At 45.5% G+C, this 20,459-nt stretch overlaps 1 protein-coding gene across 7 annotated transcripts in view; it reads left to right on the top strand.

The window, feature by feature from the left end:
- The window catches only part of CAMTA1 (calmodulin binding transcription activator 1), a 256,449-nt gene that overhangs the window by 132,972 nt on the left and 103,018 nt on the right, over positions 1–20,459 (top strand). For all 7 annotated transcript variants that reach the window (XM_051637665.1, XM_051637659.1, XM_051637661.1 and 4 more), the window contains one exon: positions 5,782–5,853. In XM_051637665.1, coding sequence (XP_051493625.1) covers positions 5,782–5,853 — 72 coding nt within the window. The remainder of the gene's footprint in view (positions 1–5,781; positions 5,854–20,459) is intronic.

Below are 20,459 nucleotides of genomic sequence, written 5' to 3'. Positions count from 1 at the left end.
GTAATTGAATGCACTGCGTGACAGCCCTGCTGTGTTTGCAGTAACATTGTGGCATAACTTGTCCTTTGTGGTGAGTGTGGTGGAAAGTGCCAGGCGTGGGTTTGGCTGCCCAGCCCCTTCCCACTGGGAAAGCAGCTCCACGCCCTGAGATTCTGCACAGGGAAGGTGGGAAACCTGCGTCTTGCTTCACGGGAAGCAAAGGCAGCAAGGCATTCATGGGGACTGAGTGAGCGGTCTTGGGGTGAAAAGCCATAGTCTGTGTGGCAAGACTAGGGTAAAGAAAGGTGTGAGGACCAGACTGGGAGGGCAGAGGGATGGCAGTCAGGTATACAGGTAGAAAATTTACATTCTGGAATTCAGGGCACTGAAGATCAGTACCCATATACAGAGATTTCTGCTAATTAGCCAATGTCATTGGAAGGATCATTTCCAACAGTAAGAAAGTTAATGCCTGCAATCCTCAGAGTGACTCAGAACTCCACAGAGGGAAAAACAGGGTTTGGAAAAAAAATGATTAAACATTTAAATATTTCATTAAATATTGAACATTTCAAAAATGCTTTCTAACAAGGCCCGGACGTAAACAGAACAATATTTGGGAACAAAAGTAACAGAAGTGACAAAGTTCTGCAAAGAGTAGAGTTTGGCTCTAGATGGTGACGCTCCTCCCTTGGTCAGCTGTCAAACCAGATCGCTGGGCTCCATCTAATAACTGTTGGTGACATCAAGGGCATCAGGTGTGTTTGAAACATGTCAGAGAAAGAGCCAATAAGATTAAAACCAAGATTCTTGCTCCAGGCTGAAGGCCTGAGCTGCAGCAGGTGTCCCAGTGCTGCAGCGGGGTGCTGTGGCCATGTCTGCTGCAGCCCCAACATGGAGGGTTGGAGCCTCCCAGGTTTTGCAGCCATGGAGAAGTGTTAAGATGGTTTTTGAGATCTTCTCTCAGTACATAAGGACTGCTTGCCCAAACCAGCAAGCTCTGAGCAATTGCATACGTTTCATTGACATGGCTAAAAGGCAAACCCTGCCAGCAGGGTGCAGATCACTCCAGTGCTGAGATCTGAGCATGCTTTTTGTGCTTTGCTGAATCAAAGTTACTATCTATAAATGTTGGAGCAAAACCCAAACCTGATGTCTGTGTTTCATTAAGATCAGGGGTGGTAAAACATGTTTAGCAGTGTTTTATTTGAAGATTTTCTGCAGTAACAGGAAATTTTTCATGCCTCCTTATGTTATGACACTTTTTTCCCTGTCTAGATCAGAATAAGGCCCCTGGGTGCAGGCCACCTGGCCCCTGGGTGGTTCCTTGGCACCGCAGGGTTCAGCCATGGTTACACCTCCCTGAACCAGGGCTGATCTGTACAGAGAAACATTGAGGTCTGTTTCTTGTTGCGTTCCCATCGCCTTGGTGTCACCAAGCATCACTTCACCCTGTGAGAGCTGCCAGAATCCTGCTCTCCACTCGCTCAGCCAGCCCCTGTTGTCACTTCCCCCTCCCCAGCTGCAGCTCACTGCTGGGGGAGGAAAAGTGAGATTGATGGCATCAGGTTCCCCATGCATGGTGTTGGCATCAAGTCAGGGGGTTTTATAGCAGCACGTTGGCTTTTCTTGCTGAATTTTGATTAATGGAGCAGGTGGGAGCTACTGCTGTCTCCCAGCTCTGGCGGCTGACAGGGGTGAGCCTAATCTGATGTTTAAATGGATTTGGAATGTGTCTGTAGTTTTGGCATCCCTGTCCTGAAGGAAGGACCATCTGCTGCAAGATAACCCGATCTTGGAGGGCGCTTACTCAGGGCTGTTTGAAAAGAGAGGTGACACACATAAAATCTGAGGGCTTTCCCCAGTGCTTGCTAATTTGGTGGCCAAGAGGCGGCTCATGCTAGAGACGTGAGGTTTTCCCTTGCCTTGTTTTTCCCAATCATGCTCTGCCCTGTCAGAGAAGATCACCAGATAATGTCATGAGTACTTGTTACAGATGGAGATGGAAAATAGCTCCTAGACGTAAAACAAATGTGTTACTACAAGCAGCTAACAAACTTCTCTGGTCATTATTTGTATCAAATGCAGAGAAGTCAGTTCCAAGAAGATTGGAAATGATTCTTCTAATGAGCAAGGAGCTCACTCCATCCCTGCCTCCCATTAAGCCTGTGGGCAGAGGGCACAGGCTTTTTTTCCAAAATAACCCGTGTGGATCCTACTTGTGATGTCTGCAGGCTGCTGGGCTATTGGAAGTGGAATCCTTACACCATAAAATTACTCAAGTATATTTTAATAATTTAGAGCCACAGGTCTTACATGGTTTGTTCTCTAAAGATTGATTTAGCTTCTTATTAAGGGAATTGGGAATTCAGTGTGAGAATCTGAACAAAATCTAGGCAGTTTTTATTTTTTTTTAAATATCCACTAGTGTAACTCACCGGGGAGAAAAATTTCAAAGCCTGTCCAACCCTATCTTGAATTTTTTATTCTTTTGCTTGCCTATTTCCATTCCCAAGGTGTTCTTGTTAAGGAAGAACACCTCAGCATTATTGTATTATTTTAAAGTAAGCCACAATTACTTTAAGGAGCTCAGGGTAAAAAAATTCACTAATACTTTGCTTTTTCCTCCCCCCCTCTGGTTTTCAGAAGTTTGATAATGCAAGATGTGGGCTGCATGTAAATGGAAGGGTAGGCAGCTGTAATTGCACAGCTCTCCCCCTCTGTCCACGGAAGGCCCTTTTTTCTTTAATTATCCATCGATTTTAAAAAGGTGCAAGATGAAGTGGAACTGACAGGGCCCTGGCTCTCGTGGAGCAAGGAAGGTGCTTATACCCCACTATGGCAGTGGGTACAAGAGCCATCCCTGGGGGCCAGGGTCTGTGTGAGGGCCATGGCCACTTGGAGCTTCTCTGGGGGCTGATGCTTATCCCACTCCAGTGCAGATCCCATTCTGTGCAGCTCCCATGGGAGCTCAGATCTCGGCTCTGCTCTCAAACCAGACATTGATAACCTGCTGAAGTGGTGTTTCTCCTCAGACGCCTCAGAAATGCCATTTCTTTTCTCCTGGAGATTTTGTAAACTTGAAAGAGAATCATGGAAAAAAATGCTCTCCCCTGTCCAGCCCATTAATTCAGCCTGCTCAGGACAGAATTAACCTTGGCAAGCCTTCCAGAGGAGAGAGTCATTCTAACCTTAAAAATCTGCTGATTAAAGCTGGTTTCAGGAATTCGATTTCACTTAATGCATTGGCTGAGTGCCCAGCCTGGCATTAACATAGCCACAGACACACAGGCCTCTGCATTTCACCTCCCCAGTGGAAAAGAAAAAAAAAAAAAAAGAGAAAAAGAAAAAAAAAGAACCTGGCTAAATGAAACCCCTTTTGCCTGCTTTGAGCAAGAATTCATTTTAAAGGCTGTTTTAGCTCAAGGCATTAAGTGTGCCCTGGTTACCTGTCTCCTAAGGCCAGCCGGTGGGTAATTCTGTTCTCCTAATTACTTTCAGCACCGTGTGTTGAGCCATTGCCCACCCGGCACTTGGTGCCCTGGCCGGGTGGGGGGCAGAGTGTTCATTGTGTTGGAGCCCCCGAACATCCCCCTGCACCTTCTGCCTGTGAACCCGCCCTGCCACCGGCCCTGAGATTGTGTGTCAGCTAACAGCGCTTTACTCATTAACCTTGAAAATCCTCCAAAACAATGAAGCTCAGATTTCTAAGGTTTCTATTTCTATCTTAAAAGTTTTTAATGCCTTTTTATCTGAAAATTAATGTAGTTTTTATTGCCACCATCACTCCTCTTTACTCCAGAAGCCGGGTTTTCTGGGTGTTTCTCCCCCGTGGTGCATCCGCAGCTGTGTTATCTCTGGGTGCACACACTGTGCCCCCCACTACTCTCACTGCAAGGCCAGGGGCTTCCTTACATGTGGGTCTCCTTCACCCCAGCTGATCCAGTTAGAACATCCAGCCCCAAAAAGTCAACCTAGAAAGACATTCTCATGTTGAGCAACAGGAGAGGAAAAAAAGAAAGATTTAAAAATCACCTCTGTGTTCTGGCTGCTTTGTTCTTTCTCTGAACCATTAGGATTTTCTGAATGGTTTGCTGAAATGTTGAAAACCGGTTTCACAGAGGTGGGATTCTTTTATGTAATTCATTATTGACACCTCTGGAATTATATGCGAGACAGATCTGGAGACAGCAGCTTTCCTACCTGCTAAATGCAGCAAGCTCCAAGGAGCCTTAGTGCTTGTCATTCTTTTTTGGTTAATCACGGTGAAGTTTCGATCGACTTCACAGCAAAGCGGGGTTGTGAGGCAGGCGGGGTGTGCTGATATATGCTGATAGATATTGAGATATATGTGTATATATATTGCATGGGGGGCTGTGGGCGTTCTTTGCTGTTGCGGAGGCTCCTCAAGTGATGGGCTCTGGAGCAGCTTTCCCATCCCCGCTGGGAGCTGGTGGGATGGAAGATGTGGCACCTTTTCTACTTTTGGAAGCTCTGGGACCAGCTGAGTCAGCAGAACTGAACATTAAAGACCTTTAGCCAGGCCCTGGTGCTGTGCAGTTGGGAGTTGCTGTCAGGGATTATCCTAAACCAACAGGGTCTGCTTTTCCCCAGGCTGAGTGGTGGGATTTAAATGTTAAGCTTTTCTTTGGATTTTTTTTTTTTGCAGGGTTTATTCCCTTCTATTTTTTACTCCGTTTTTTTGTGTGTGTGTGTAATGTATGCTGACATATTTAAACCCACCATTAATCTTTGTCATTTGTATTTCAAAAATAACCTGGTGGTAGCAGCCAGCAGCCCTTAAATCCATTTTAATTCAGGGCAACCTTGTGAGCAGTGCCCGGGGGCGGAGGCACAGCTCCTGTGTGCCCTGTGCTGGGATAATGTGTCACCAGCATGGGTCACCCCCTCCAGCCCTGTCCAGCCTCCATGAAATTCCTCTTAAAAATCCCTTGTAGTTGGATTTATTTGTCCTTTCCTTCTGTAACAGCAGAATACTGGTGTTCTTAAAATCCATGAGGCCCACCATCCTCAGGGAAGAACGCTGCAAGCAGATTGCGTGGCTGTTGCAATCTTGCATTTAAAGAAAACTAATCCCCTTCGCTGTGGGAGGGTGTATCATTTTACACACACCCATCCCCCCAGCCAGCAGGGTCAGAGAATATTATTACTTCCTTAATAATAAACTGATCTTATGGACAGGAATTGTACCAGGATCTTTTAAATGAAAACCAGTTTTGTGTGTTTGCACTGGGCTTAGCTGCCAACTGACAGCAGTGTTGAAAAGTTTTAGCATACTGGAATTTTTATTTTTTCCTGCAGAAAGAATTCCTCAGCCTTACTGATATCAGTTAATCTGAGAAGCAGTGTTCATCTAAAATACATATTAAAAATAACCCCAAACACACAGAAGAAAGTAAAGCAATGATATTTTGGCATTTTGCTGTATAACATACTTGACAGCAATTTTTTCACTTTACAAACACTTTATTTTCAGTATACCTTCCCAGGTAATAAACCATGGAAAAGAGATGTTTGTGTTACGTTCTTTAAAAAATAAAAATATGTTGAAGCAAAGATTAAAGTGCAGCTAATCGAACCCCACTCTGTGCTGAACTGTAGCAATGCTTAAAAAACATGTTGGGGTGCTCTGATCTGGTGCTGGATGGTTACCAGCCCTGGACCAACTTCCGAAGCAATGTTCTCTGGTGGCTGTTGCTGGTCCTGTCCCTGGTGCTGCCTCCTCAGGAGATGGCTTCCTTCACTAACCCCACTCTGTTTTCTCTCTTTTTGTTTCCCTAGTGCTTGTACGGATGCTACGTCCATTCCTCCATCATCCCCACATTTCACAGAAGGTGCTACTGGCTTCTGCAGGTAGGATGGTGAGCTGGGGGAGTTGGCTGGGAGGTTGGCAGCTTCTTCCTCCAGTGCTTTGGGGGGATTTTTGTCTGATGGTGATGGGGATTTCCTTAGTTGCGTGTCTCTGTTCAAGTTATGGTACGTGCTCTCTGGATGGGTTTCTAGCAAATACAGAGCTGATGACAGCTCAGACGTTTCCTCAACCAAGAGTTGGTCCAAGTGAGATTTTTAAGGTTTTCGGTTTTTTTCCACTTCTGAAGTGAGGTGGCACTGAAGCCGACTGTTGTGCTGGCACATGGTGGTGTGGGGAGGAATCGGTCCTGTGGCAATGTTGGAATTGGGGTGAACCTTGTCCAGCCTGCAGTGGATCTGCTTTACTCCAGTGGGGAGTTTGGTCTCGAGGGAGGTCGGTTTTTTTGGTAACTCAGTGATTTTTCTTCTGACTGTTGTGGCCACAGTGAAGCCCTGGAGGAGTCAAGTGGAGTTCTCCTCTAATTTCTGTGGGGTTTGGATGGTGGCCTGGTCCCCTCAGGGCTCCTGGACTGCCACAGGTGTGCTCAGCTTCATGTGTGGGAATTTGCCTGGAGTGGATGTTTGCTTATATATTTGTTTATATTATTGACTGGTTATTCTTGCTTACAAAGTGGAAGCAATTTGTTTTCTTTTGTTAGAAAACAGCATTTGACACATACAGTAATAATATTATTGTTTTAAAGATTAAACCCCTGCAGTCTTGAAAACAAACAGGTCTGAGGAAAGTGACATCTGTTTCAACAAGCAAGTGGAAAATAATTCCTTTTTCCCCTCAGTTTTGTAATTGCACTTCTATATTAAAAAAGAAGCTGTAGTGAAAGGGAACATGCACAAAACATCACTGTCCTCTGTGATGTTTGTGTGTGTCTCAGCTATGTTTGCATCCTCTGCATATAAATGCCAGGTGCAAGTACAGGGGAACACGCTTCTCTGCGGCGGTGGGAGCAGCATTTCAGCTCCAGGGAGCAAAGCGGTGACTCCTCACAGCCCTCACACCACAGACATTGAGTGCCTTTCCCCGCAGCCCCTTGAGGTTCTGGCCTGTGTCTGTGGTGGGCTGATGCTGCAGGAGGGGCAGTAGGGTGGAGGTGCACCTAAAGAAGGCATTGCTCCTTCAGTGCTCCCAACCCAGGCAAACCTCTCTGTGCACGCAGGCAGCCGCTCGCCTCGTTCAGCCTCTCCCAGTCCCGTGACAGATGGTGGCATCCTCCCTCCACCCGGGAGCTCGCGGTGGTGCCGGTACTGCATGGGGCTGTGGGCTGGCCAGCCTGTGCTTCTCCCCCCAAAGATCCTCCCCTCATAAGTCATCCCTCTTTCAGTCTGAGCTTTGTATTTTTTTGTTGTTGCTGATACCTGGAGGTAGTGCTGGACTTGGCTGTTGTGGCAGTTAGTGAGCTGAGACCTAATGAGCTGCACTGCAGCACCATGGCACCTTCATACCTGCACCCTAAGCTCTGGCTCCTTCGTTTTCAGAGGGTCTGTGTCAACGTTTAGGTGTTGTCTTTGCCCTGCTAATTGCTTTGGATTGAGATGAATGGATGTGAAGTACATCTCTTATGGCCTGTTTATAAAATGTGGTGCAGGACATCAGTATGTGACATCCACAAGGAGGTGTTCAGACACAAGGACACGTTCTGCCTTTGCTGTGGGAGGAGTAGGGGTCTGTGATTCAAGACAGCATCTCCTCAGCACAAGTGGGCATCCTTCAGTCATGCTCGCAAGGTTATGCAGCCGGGGAGGAAAGAGCTGGCCAAGAATAGATGACGCTTTTCTCACGTCTGCACAACATTTCTGTTCAGTTAAACAGTGAGACCAGAGAGAGGGAGAAAGGGAATTTGTGCACTTGCTTCAGAGTCTTCCACTAAAACACCACACAATGAATGACTGATACTCCGGAACAGGTACAGACAGGGCAATGTTTAACATTAACCTCCCACAAAATGTTTAGCTTTTTAGTTCACAGAGGCAAAAGGGTGATTTTTACTTTTTTTAGAGGGTTATGTAGTACCTTCCTGGGACATGGAGCTCTGCCTGCGAGTCTCTGGTCAATAAGAAGTAAATGCAATTAGTCTGCAGTGCTGCCTGTGTTTTATGGGATGATCTTCTTCCAAATCCTATTGTCAGGTTAGATATTGATTAAAATCCCCATGCAATTGTTCTCGATCTTTTCTGACTAGCTTCTGCAACATCAAGGCCAAGACTCAAACCAGTCAGAGCCCAGCAGTCTCTCTTGTGCATTTCTGCTGTGCTGTAGCCATTAATTATCTGGCGGTATCTGATGTCTTACTTAAACAACTTTGTGTTGTCGTTTATGATTGACAGAACGTGCCTTCTCCCTGCAGGCTGGGCGAAGGGATGAGAAATGAAAACCAGTCAGCATGACCCACCAGTGTGCAGAGTGCTCTGGGACCAGTAGTTCTGCTGCATGGGCAGGGGCTGTGGCCATGGGCTTGCACTGAGCTGTCGTGGTGGCACTGAACCAAGGGTCCTTCTCTCTGTTCTGAAGGGGTTTTACATTTTGAGACATTTCAAGTTTTTTTTATAATGGATTTTAAATGCTGCCTTAGCCCAAACGCCTTTAATATTTTTGGTAGATGTTGCAATTGCTGAGGAAGTGTTGAGGTATCTCTGCAGGAGACAGTCCAGCCCTGGGCACTGGCAGCTCTTATGGACCCCTTGGAGCTGAGGAGAGGGATGGTGGCCAAGGTGGTGGGGGTGCTTTTCTATATTGGGTTTTCATACTTTCTTGTCAGCTTTATGATTTCTGGAGATACAGGATCATGCTCTGAGTGAGAGACAGAGGAAAGGACAGGGCTGAATATGTAGCTGACCTCTGCAAGGCGTGGTGGGGAGGACCCCTCAGTAGCGGTTTTCTAACTATTTTTTTGCATTACCTGGTAGCCTCCTAAAAGCAAAAGTGCCCGAGCTGTTTCCAGTTAGTCAAGTGCAGAGCAGTGCTGCTGGAGCCTTTTTTTTTTTTTACATGTGAGTGATGGCAGGTCCCAGACTCCTGAGAAGACTTCAGCACACAGACACCACCCCAGGTTTGTTGATTTGTCTACCAGTAGGAATGTGTACAAGCACCCACCCTGCGCCTGTTTAGACCTTCCAAATGGCACCAGGCTTTCTGTCAATGGAAAAAGAAGAAAAAAACCCTGTTTGTACTCATAATAACTAACACAGGGAAAATGTGGACTCTCAAATAGACACAATTTTCAAACACTGGCACAGCTGAGTAGCAAAATGCAGCATTCCCTTCTGTGGACTGGTAATGGGCACCCCAGGAATTTAAAATTAATCTAGCTGCCAGGCTCCTGGGCCTGGCTGCTGTTTGCAGAGGTTGCCGGGGGATGGGCTTCGTCTTTACCTGTGGATAGTAGGGATGTGTTTCTTGCTCTCTTCCACGCTTGTGCCATTCAGCCAGAGACTCTTGAGTTTGTTGGACAGTCACTGCTTTCCATCTTACCTTTGGCAAATTCTGGTATCTTTTTTAGTGCTGCTGTTAAGGTGCTGTGGTTATGGGAAGTAAGACATGAAAAAAAGTGTTGCCCTTTTCCTTAATTAAGGAGTGCATAAACTGTGCTATAGGATCATGCTAAAAACTTTTTGTGAATTTTCTGTTGTGTTCTAAGTGAGAGAAGAACCTTCCCAACTCTTAGTGCTGGGGCCCTGGCAGAGCAGCCTGTGCTGTGCCAACAGCATCTTCCATGTCGCTGGCCAGAGGAGCTACAGATAGCTTGAGGGTTTTGGTCTTTTTCAACAGAAATTGGAAGCATTACGATCTCATAAAAATTCCTGAGACTTTTGCTTAGTAATGGTTTTTTATTTTTAATTTGGGTAAAATAGAAATGACTGGGCAATAAAACACTGAAGATCATGTTCTGCATGTGGGCATTTCACATAGGTCCCATATTGTTGGGGAGCAAGGTGTGAGGTCAGCTCTCAGCATAACGAGCCTTTGTGTTCCTTCTAACGGGAGTACAAGCCGGTACTGCTACACTAGCACATCTTCCCAAAGCGCGTTTTAGCCTGTATGATGAAGTCGGTGTGTGCTGAAGTATTTCAGAGTGTGACACAGGTCCCTCAACTGGCGCTCGCCTAGTTTAGCATCCCGAGCGTGCCCCGGTGACAACAAGCACAGGTGGGCTGGGTCACCCTGGGGCAGCCACAGAGCAGCCCGAGGTCCAGGATCCCACTAGGGGGACAGCAGTGGTGTCACTCAGGATCTGTGGGAGGCACTTTGGCACCTGTGGCCTTCCACACTACTTTGGCACAGTCTGTGCCCCCTTGCACAGGCTATTTCTGAGTGCTTGCCATAAAGCAAAGAAAATCCAGAAGGCAATAAAAAGTAAGGTGGTGTGATGTTCCATTTGTTGTCACTACATGGTCAGAGGCTGTGGGTATCTGGGGGTTTACTTCTGCTAGAAAACATGGACCATGTTGCACTCAGAGCCCCAGCTGAGATGGACCACGGTACTGAACTGACAGAGAACCTCCTGCCTTCCTGACCTGCAGCCAGGAACAAGGTCAAAAGGAAGAAAAAGCCCTACCTTTCTCATGTTTAAAATGCCACATTTCTAAAGGCTCAGATGTTCCCTGACTGCTGGAATACTCTCCAGTGACCTCCTCGGATCTGAGCTGGGCATCTCCTTTGGTAATGGTGTGATGGGGAGATGCAAATATGAACCCTGGTGATTTTTGTCAGACAGACACATCCACCTTCGTGCCTCTTCAGCACGGGCATCTCTTTGGAAAGGATTATTTCTGTAGGACCAGGCAAGAACCTCCCACCCACAGGTGGGTATTTAAGGAACAAACTTTTTAAGCAGGCTTGCTTTAATTGCCTCAGATTCCTATTTTTAGTGCAATGTATGCCCATGGAGCTATGCTGTGAGAGAAGACAGCATGTCTGGAGCACATGTCATGGCCAGGACAGAAGAATTGTCTTTTGCATCAATTTATCTCTGAGCTGTGGCAGAAAAAGCACTTTTGATACCCGCTCCAGCTGGGAGTCGATGGGATACAGCAGTTGGTCTGCTGGGCTTCACCATGTTTCCCTGTGCAAAAGTGGTTTTGGAGAATGAAAAAGTTGTAGATATCCTTTTCAGGCTTCCTTAGTACTCCTCTGGTGTGGTCTCTCTAGGACTGCTCTCTCCTTTCTGCCCTTTCATCTTCTCGCCAGCTCTGTCCGAAGGTCCCGTCATGTTATTCGGGACTCATTACAGATTAGAAATACTCTTGGAAGCAGTGGAGCTGTGCAAAAAGTATTGCTCAGTCCAACTGAAATTCCAAGGCTTTGTTAACTCTGTTGTAATTGTTTCCTATTTTCATTATTTTGGTTTTGTGGGGGTTTTTTTTGGTTGGTTGTTTTTTTTTTTTTGTCACATGTCTAACCAATAAGGCTTTGTCCCAAGGCTGCATCCATTGAAACTAATCCTCAGTCCTACAGTTTGTTTTTAAATACAGACATGCACACAGTCTATTCAAGTTGAAGGCTGTTTTGCTGGATTTTTCCTCCTTCACATTTTACTTGCTTACTAATGTTTGCTTCTTATAGAGTCTTCACCTTCAGTAAAATTAAATTCCATCTGGCAGAGCTCGTCACATGCTGCCTTCCTCCCAGCCGTCGTCTTCCTCTTCTTAAGAGCAAAGCCATCCTGTGCACCGTGCTCCAAAATCCTCTGGTTTAGTTTCACAGAGAGGAGATCCCGTTTGCTGCAGAGGAAGGACAAAACACTGGAGGAACAGCACCTACAAGAGCCCTCTCTTTCAGGAGAGCCAGCAGCGTGTCTGCATTTTACACCCATCCTCGCACGCCAGACAATGAAAATAAATCAGGATGTTGTTTCCCTGAAAAACGTTTTTTGTGACAAATCTGTAGTAGATAAAATTGAGCTCGTGACTCTGGCTGGGCCGTACCCTTTTATCAGTCTGGATACCTTCAAAACAAAGATGTGTTTTGACACCTGCAGGATGAGCAAAGTAGGACTGCAGAGAAAGGCAGCAATAACCCTCGGCTGATGTTCCAGCAAAGAGGAGGCGGAGAGGATTACAAATGAACTGGTATCTCAGAGGCTGGAAACATTTTAGCAGGAGTGCTTTGTCTTTTGTAATGTTTTTATAAATTATTTATTAACACACTTGCTGCATTTTCCTGAGAAATTGGATAGAAAAGCAAAATGTATAGCCAGCAGATTATATTCCAGAAGAAAGACGCCAATGATTAAAAAACAATTTCCAGCCCTTTCAAACACATAACTTTATTTTAGATGAGTAGTCTGCTATTTTTGTATCTCTCTCCACCATTTTAAAGAAAATCCCGGATTCGTTCCCTAGATATATGAGGAGGCTGACGCTAATGCGAGCAAACTAAAAAGCAGTCAGAGTGCTTTAGCTGTTGCTTAAATAATCTGTTGTCATTTATAGAAGAGATGCATTTCCCAAACTGCTGTGGGATGTGCCTGGCTTGCTAATCAAGAGGAGTTATTGCAGGGGTGACATGAAAAAGCCCAAAACACGGCCGACTGCCACGCAAATGGATAAAAGATTTTATGGGTTTGGCTCTTGGTGGAGATGATGCACCCTCTGCACTGTGTGCCTGATGGCGGGATGGAAAGCAGCATCTCGGTGGTGGTTTGGTGGCAGCAGCCCTACTGAGAGCCTGGGAACCCTACTGAGGGTCCCACCATCACTGGGGAACATCAACACCTTAATGGTGGCACCCACGATTTACATGACTGGAATCCAGAGTGTTTGCGCACTTCTGTGCCCAGGCAGACCCTGGAAAGCAGGATCATGTATCTTCTGGAGTCTGCTCCAGTTTGGACCAGTGATGCTGTCACCAAGGTGTCCTCACGGCAGGGATGGCAGTGATGTGACAGCACAACTCAGCTGGAAATTAAATCAAACTGCAGGCTCCAAGACACTTATTAATATGCTCTGTACAGTGAGGATTAAGCTTTTGGTGACACTTGAATTGAATTCTAATGCTATTTTGAAATATATAGTACACTGAATTTACTTCACCTCAGGTTTGAGTTAATGGTTTATTAAATTATGCACCTTGCAGTAGCAAGGCTGTTTCCTGGTGTAGGACACTGAGGCTTGCAGTAGCAATGCAGCAATTTTGCTGATCTCATCCACATCCTCCCTGGTCAATTATTAGGTCTGCAGGTGTCTGTGAATGTATTATACCATTGGCTGAAGTTCCATCCTTGCCAGAGAGGCATAATTGGGGATTAGGTTGGAAGTTTTGTAGTGAAGCAAACTGCAATTTGAATTTAGAGATTTGGAGTTTGCTTTGGTGTGGGCAGTGGAGGACTTGTAGCAGATGCTGCCAGGACTGAAGTCTCTCCTTTGAACACAGTATTTTTCTCTTTTAATATGCAGTATTTTGGCCTGCAGTGAGTTATCCCCCTTCTTTATTTTATCTGTTAAGATACACTTTTATAAGTGTTTTGGATAAATCATTTCCCACATGCTGGCAGTTTTGAATGCTTTTCTTGCTGTCCTTCTGCCTACATGAATGTCTCCCTTATTGCCCCAGTTGGTTTTATTCTCAAAAGTGTATTTTATTTCTGAAGTTTGTCTACTCGCTTTCTATGGAACAGCCGCCTTGATGTCCTGCGCTGCTGGCACCTGTCCCTGCTTGAAGACGTGGCGATGCCTTTTCCGCCTTGCCCTGCCCCACTGGCATGAGGACCCCCCATCCCCTCCCGTGGGTGTCACCTTTACCACTACATCCCTCTCACCATATGGATGGTGCAGTACCCTTGGTGAAAGTCAGTGAGGGGTATTAAAAACAGCCCCGAGTTCACAGTGTGCGCTGTAAAATGGTGCTCCTACCTCTGACGCTGTGGGAGCGCTGCCTGCAGACACCCCTGCGAGATCATTCGCTGTTCGGGTTTTTTTAACATATTAGTCAAGGGGCAAAAGCCAGAGGAGAACGACCTTGAATGGCTTTCCCTTCTGAACAAGCCTCAGACCTCAGGGCATAATTTTCTGCGTCAAGGAGAAAGTGCAAGATTTTTCTTACCATACGTTTGTTTCAGTTAAATGTCAGCCAGTTTGCGTCTGCTCCTTGCACTGCCACAAGATGTATGTCATGTGACAGCCTGCTAGCTTGCACTGGAGTTATTAGCCATCAGCAGTAAAGAAAGCACCATTTAGATAGAGTAAAATAGAGGTTGAGGTTTTTATCAGTTTAGTCTGTAAAATGGGATGGCCTCTTCCTGGGAAATGAGGTTTTGCGATAATGTAACCAGCTCAAAACAAGTCTGTGGGATTGAATATGTCTTCATATTGTCCTCCTTTTACAAGCAAAAATTGCAAAGATTCCTGAGAAAGGTTGAAAGTGTTTCTGATCTTGCAGCAAGTGAAAATAATGCACTTAACTACTAGGCTGAGTGGCAGGAGGATGGCCCGGGTGATGTTCAGTCACCTGCCTCCAAGTATTTTCTGCCCACAGTTCTCAGAGACCTGCAGGACCATGTTCGTGTTAGAAAGATGTTTGGCTGCCATCACCAGTGCTGGGTTTATCAGTACCAATGGCTGTTAAATGCCCTGACCGACCTGTCAGGCCACCTGTAACGAGATGGTTTTCTAAGTGAGTATGGATTAGCTATTGCTTTGTCAGGGGAGGAAATTCAGAGAACAAGATCAGTCTGCATGACCTGAATCTGCCTTGAGGCTTAAGGTACCTCCTGCTTTTTGCTGGGAAGAGCTCTGACCTGAAGGAAAGCTTTTGGCAGTGTCAGTCCATCACTTGCCAGCAGCAGTTGGGCAGGAGAGTGCAATTAACAATACTCTTAGTTGTGAACTGTTTGAACAAACAAACAAAACGAGCACAAAACCAACAAAGAAAACCACCAACCCTGGTTGCTTCAAGAAATGGTATTTTTCTTGGGTCAGAAGTGCTTGTGCTGGCAAGAGAAATTTGCCTTACGTGCATAGTATATAACTGTAGGAAAAGGAATCCGCATAGGAAATAAATCCCCTTCTCAGCCCATGGTGCAGGGAACAGAGCCACAACATCAGTTTTGCTGTGAATGGGTTGAGCAAGGTGCAGAAATCAGCCCTGAGCTCTGCCTGCAGTGCTTGGCACTTGCACAAATAGCTCGAGCCTCAAATGCTGTTATTCTTTCGGTTTTATTGAACATTAAATCCATCACAAATATGCAGAAAGAAAAATGAATGCAACATCTTTCAAGGTCACTGGTTTGGTGGCAGCGATGTGTCTGCGCTGGGTTTCTGTCACGCAGCAGCGCTGGTGCAGGAAGCCGCTCATTCCATGGTGCAACTTCACATCCTGTAGCTATGTTCCTCTTTCCATGGAAAAACACAGCAAATATGTCCTGTAAGCTGCTACCTGTGCAGTGAAGCACTCTGATAAGCAGTAATTATAACTATTGTGGGACATCATCTCCTGCCTGCTGTTAATTGACCTTTTCCTCAGTGTCATTTTCCTCTCAGGAGCCCAGGTATCCAATATCCCAGGAAAGATGAGGTGTGTGAGTGTCTAGGACAGCACAGGGGCCAAGACTGGTTGAATTCCAAAAGGTGCTCAATTTTAGACCCTGTTAATATTTACAGTATGCTGACAAATCTGGAAACCTTTAAGAAAGGGATTTTTTTCTGAGTTCACCTTGTAGTTGTTGGGGGAAGAAGAAGTTATGACTGCTAGATTCTGGGACGCTACTAAAAGAAGTCATCTAAAATGGCTTTTCTGTTTGTAATATCATCGTTGATCGCAGAGTTTTTCCAAGGTCAAAGTGATCCATAACTTGCTTATACAGTGAGAAACATCATCCTTCCAGGGAACTAAACCCTCGTTTTCAGGTGTTCTAAAATCAAATATGGAATCCATTACAGATTCAGGAATTAACATGACGGGCATAATTTTTGGACAGACAACTCCTCTGAATTTGGAGAAAGAAGCAGTCTTTGGCTTGGGTTTTAACAGTGGTTTGAGATTGCATGAGTTAATATCATGAGCTAAGAAATCAGTTGCCTTAAAATGTCAGCTTCTTTATAGCTTTATGATACTCAAGTAGACCTGGACAGTCTTTAGGCATGGCAAAGGTGCATAATCTGTCCCCCTCACTGTCACCTTCCCATGGAGCATCCCTCTGGCAGCAGCTTCCCACAGCCTCTGGTGCTCTGGGTTGGGGGCTGCCAGGGTTCAGATTTCCAGCCTGCCACTTGTGTTGCAGAGGAAAGGAAGGAGAGGATGCGGAATGGCTTGATTAAAAAATGCTTTAGCTTTTTCTCTTGAAGGGTGTTTGCAGTGAAAGCTGTACATGAAATTTATACTTCTCTCATATGATTTTGACTGGTTTTAGTGCACAAATTCTCAGTAGGAAGTGTATTCAATAAAAATTTGATGTGGAACTATAGCTCAGCAAAATCTTTTTTAAGAAATCCAGCTCTGGAATATTTATTTTGTATCTAGTTTCAGTTTTAGTGCCTATTCCTCTGCACATGCCCTCGTTAGCCTGCTAACAGTTTATGAAGAGCTTGGCCCTCTCGCGCCTGGATCCCAGTGTCCTGGTGCTGCCTGGGGTGGTTCTGCAGTGCCCACCAGAATGTTTTTGAGGGAAAGCACAAGTGCACAGGGGGCTACATGAAGCTGCTGCTGCTGGCTCCTGCAAGAAGAACCATACTTTTTGCTAATGAAGAGACCAGAGGGTCCACCTGGGTAGCAGAGGCTAAGCCTGAGGTGGGTAAAGTGTTGCCACACTGACGGGCAGCAATGTGGCCAACAGGAATACTGTGCGCTTGATTGGTAGTGAGGCTCCAGGGAAGTAGTTTCAGCAGGAAAAGTGCAATAATCTGTTTAGGGGAAGCAGGAAAGGAATCCAGGATGACCACAAAGAAAATTTCAGGGTGAACCTGACAGCTGTGAGCCCCTGAAGTGTCACGTCTTGCTGTGCAGTAACATCCCCCAGTACCAGTAAATGGGGTATCCCAGTACCTCGGGGGAGTTCACTTCCATGTGTAGGGGAGGAGGGGCTTTTTCCAGGCTTGGAAGCAAGCAACAGCAATGATGAAATCCTTGCTTGCTGCCTTGATTTCTGACCACTGTGCCCAAATGTTCCTATTTGTTTCCCAAAACTGCAAGCAGGTCTGTCTTTATTATCCAGCCATTTGCCCAGCTCTATTTTCCTGTTCTGTGCTGGGAGAGGTGTCCCAGGGCAGAGGTGACCACAGAAGCACAAAGTGTCTCTCCAAGCAGGAATACCAAGGTTGAAACCTCTACTTAGCATTTCAGGGGCACCATAAAGATTTCTAACAGGTCTCTGGTCCAGCATACTGTGGAAAAACAAATCGAAGCAGTGAGACCGAGTGCTGCCCCACGGATTACCATCTCCTCAGTATGTTTTAAAGTGGAGCTGGAGGCTCAGAGCACCAAAAGCTTGCTCCTAATGTTTAGTGATAAACTTGTATCTCCTGTGAGTAAACAATCTGCCTGATTTGCCACCTTTTTTCAATTTAAACAGGAGTACACTGAAGCTCTCTTGCAAAAACGTTTATGTCAAGTAGAACTGGAGGGTTTGGGTTGTGTTCCTCTAGTCTTTTTTCTTTATTTCTAGTGTTCTCATATAAAATTTTCTCTCAAAAAATACTGCCCAGAGGCGTAAGAAGTGGCACATAGCTTTATGAAATATACTCCCATCCTAGGATATGCCATGTTTTTATTTTGTGACAGTCCAGGATTCAGTGCGTGGCCTAAATATTGTGGCATCCCATTTGATTTTTGAATTGTTGGATGGACTAGACACTATAGCTCATGGACAACATGACCATTTTTCCTTGTGGTTTACGCTTTTTCTAGATTACGGTCTGTAAGTTTCAAAATGGAACAGGATTCCTCCACGGTTTATAAATTAGGGCCATATTACAGCAGCACCCAATAGTCCTGCTATATTTTAGATGGTGTCAGGGTTTCTATTATAAACCTCATTTTTCAGAGGTTTATAGCTCAGGCATAAAAATTCACTGTATGCTGGGATGTGGAATGTAACAGCTGCATCTCAGCCATGCAGAGGATGTGTTTGCATGTATTTTGTACAGGCAAAACAAAGCATGCTTTGTGTGTTCGTTTATTCAAAAGGGTTTATATAATTATATTTAAAAATCAGTATAAATTTACCCTAACTTTTGATTTCAAAGTTAACTGCTTGGAAGTTAAGAGGTGCCCCCTTTTTGGCAGCCTGTGCAGCTCTGATTGTTCCTGTTGGCCAGCCTGCTCTGTGCTGAGACAGGATGCTGTTGAAGGAATAACAGACAGGGGTGTAATTAAGGGCTGTCTGGGATTGCTTGTGCCCAGGAGCTGGAGCAAGGCTGCTTCCCGTGCGGAGGGAGCGCTTGGAATACTTGGGATCTCCCTCCCAAACACCCCATGAGGCTGCACACTGGCAGTGCAGAATAGGTTTTTTTTTAACTAAACTAATGAGACAGGATGCAGCCTTTTTATGGATAGAAGCTAACAGAGCTGCTAATAACTTGCTTACTTGGACTAATTAGCTGGTAGCAATATTAATTGTAAGGGCCATTCTTACTCGCCAAGGAGTATCTAGCCTACCCAGTAACAATGGTCCATAAAGACTTCCACTATACAAAAAGAAACCCTGAAAACAGATTTGCAGCACAGGCTACACCTCAAATCTTATCTATATGCTTAAGCGCCTTTGAATATGTGTAACAGTAGGTTTCTTATGCTGACATATGAATAAGATACCAACAGCCTCCTTTTAATAGCCTTGCAGAATGCTCACACCTGCTGTAGTGTGATTTGCAGCATTTCAAGATGTAAGCCAGCTCAAATAAATGAAGAATCATTTCTATCTTTCCCCTGCGCTGCGAGTGCTCCTGCTGAAAGAAAGCAAAAAGGGGCCATTTGTGCCCCCCACTACTTGCAGCCATCACACGACTGAATGTGTCTTTACACACACAGTTCCAACAGTCATCAATACTCCAGAGGTTTCATATATGCAAACAGCTGAATAGAGAAGGAAGGACACAGACCTGGTCTAAATGTAAAAAAAAAAACAAAAAAAAACAAAAAACAATCTGCAAGTTGGCATTAACCTCACTGCAGCTAAATGCATCTTTCGTGGCATTTTGGCTCTCGTTGGCTTTCTGTCTGTGTGAGTTTTACCATCAGTGTCAGTCAGGCCTGTCTTTAAGCTTGTGTTTTTCTGTATATTAAGGCATTTTGACCTTAGTGCTATTGACTCGTGTTATTTCTCTCTCCAAAATTCTGCCTGGCAAGAGATGGTCAGATCTCGATGCTGGTGCTGTCATGGCAAGAATACACCTCAGGCTGGTGTTGCTGTAAAAGTCATCTTGAATTACTGCAGAGAGCATGTTTCTACCTCCTCTTCAGTATTTTTCATCTGAATTCAAATTTGAGTAACAACATACTGTTGGGTCTATACAGGGTAACACCAGGGACCTCGGTTCTGCACCAGGATCGGGAGTCCCACTGCGGCTGACCCCTGATCTGGCTCCCTCCAAGGCACACAGGGCTCCACTGCCTCCATGAACATGCCTGTGCAGGCTCAGGAATTAATGCCATGTTTTACATTTCATTTTAATAGAGCCTTTTCATTACAGAGCTTGTTCCCATGGAAGGAAAAATTGAAAGAGCATTGTAATTAAGCTGTAGTGCAACGGGGAGGAGTGTGTCTTGCTCAGAAGCTGCGTGTGTCTGTGCGGTCTCGTGGTGAGGGTGATCCCAGAGGGCTGGGGCAGGGCTCCTTTGCTGGGCTTTGGAAGATTTCTGTCCAAGAGGTACCATCTGCCTGTGGCATCATATCTTTGCTTGCCAGAGGTTTCAGTCTCAGGACATGTTTCACAGGCTGGAGAGATGGAAACCTGTCCAAGGCATTAGTTCCAAAATTTTTGACTCACTGGGCCACTGCAGCTCTCGGATCTGCTCACAGCTGGCCAGGGCAGCAACACGGAAGCAGCTTTTATTGCTGAGCTTGGTTCTGCAGGTTATTTCTTGACTGTAGGCTGCAGTCTGGGGCTGCTCCCAGCCAACACTGCGGCTGGGATGAAGGAGTGAGAGGTCTGACATGTATAGGCGGTTTGGGGTATTCCTTCAATTGAGTGTGAAGTGCCAGGGGTGGCAATATGGGAGTTATTTTAGGTCTGTTGTGGCTTGCTCCTGTAGTTCAAAAATTGCTCTACCCAGTGCATACACAGCTGTTTAAAACCTGCAGATTCATTTGGATGAGCGTGAGGAAACTGGGGTTCACTGTGAGGTTAAAGCATCACTATTCAGGAAAGGCAGCTCAACAAGAGGAGTTAAGTTGTGTCAGAATTACTTGTGAGTTTGCAGACAGATTTTTATTTTCTCTTTGACAAAAGTGGGATTTATAAAATTAAACAAAACCTGCCCAGGAGGAGCAGTTGTGTTCCTGCCTCTGACCTCAGGGATGCTTATTTACCAGCTCTACGGCAAGAAGATGGAAATGCTTCATTAGCAAGCAACATTGCATGTTATCTGGAGAAGATCCTAATGGAGTAAATTAGGAGGGAAACAGCTGTTGCTTTCTGTCTTGGTTTTAGTGCTCAATCTG

This window comes from Apus apus, chromosome 20, assembly GCF_020740795.1.
Source record: "Apus apus isolate bApuApu2 chromosome 20, bApuApu2.pri.cur, whole genome shotgun sequence".
Lineage (NCBI taxonomy): Eukaryota > Metazoa > Chordata > Aves > Apodiformes > Apodidae > Apus > Apus apus.
This window is presented reverse-complemented; position numbering and strand designations above follow the sequence as displayed.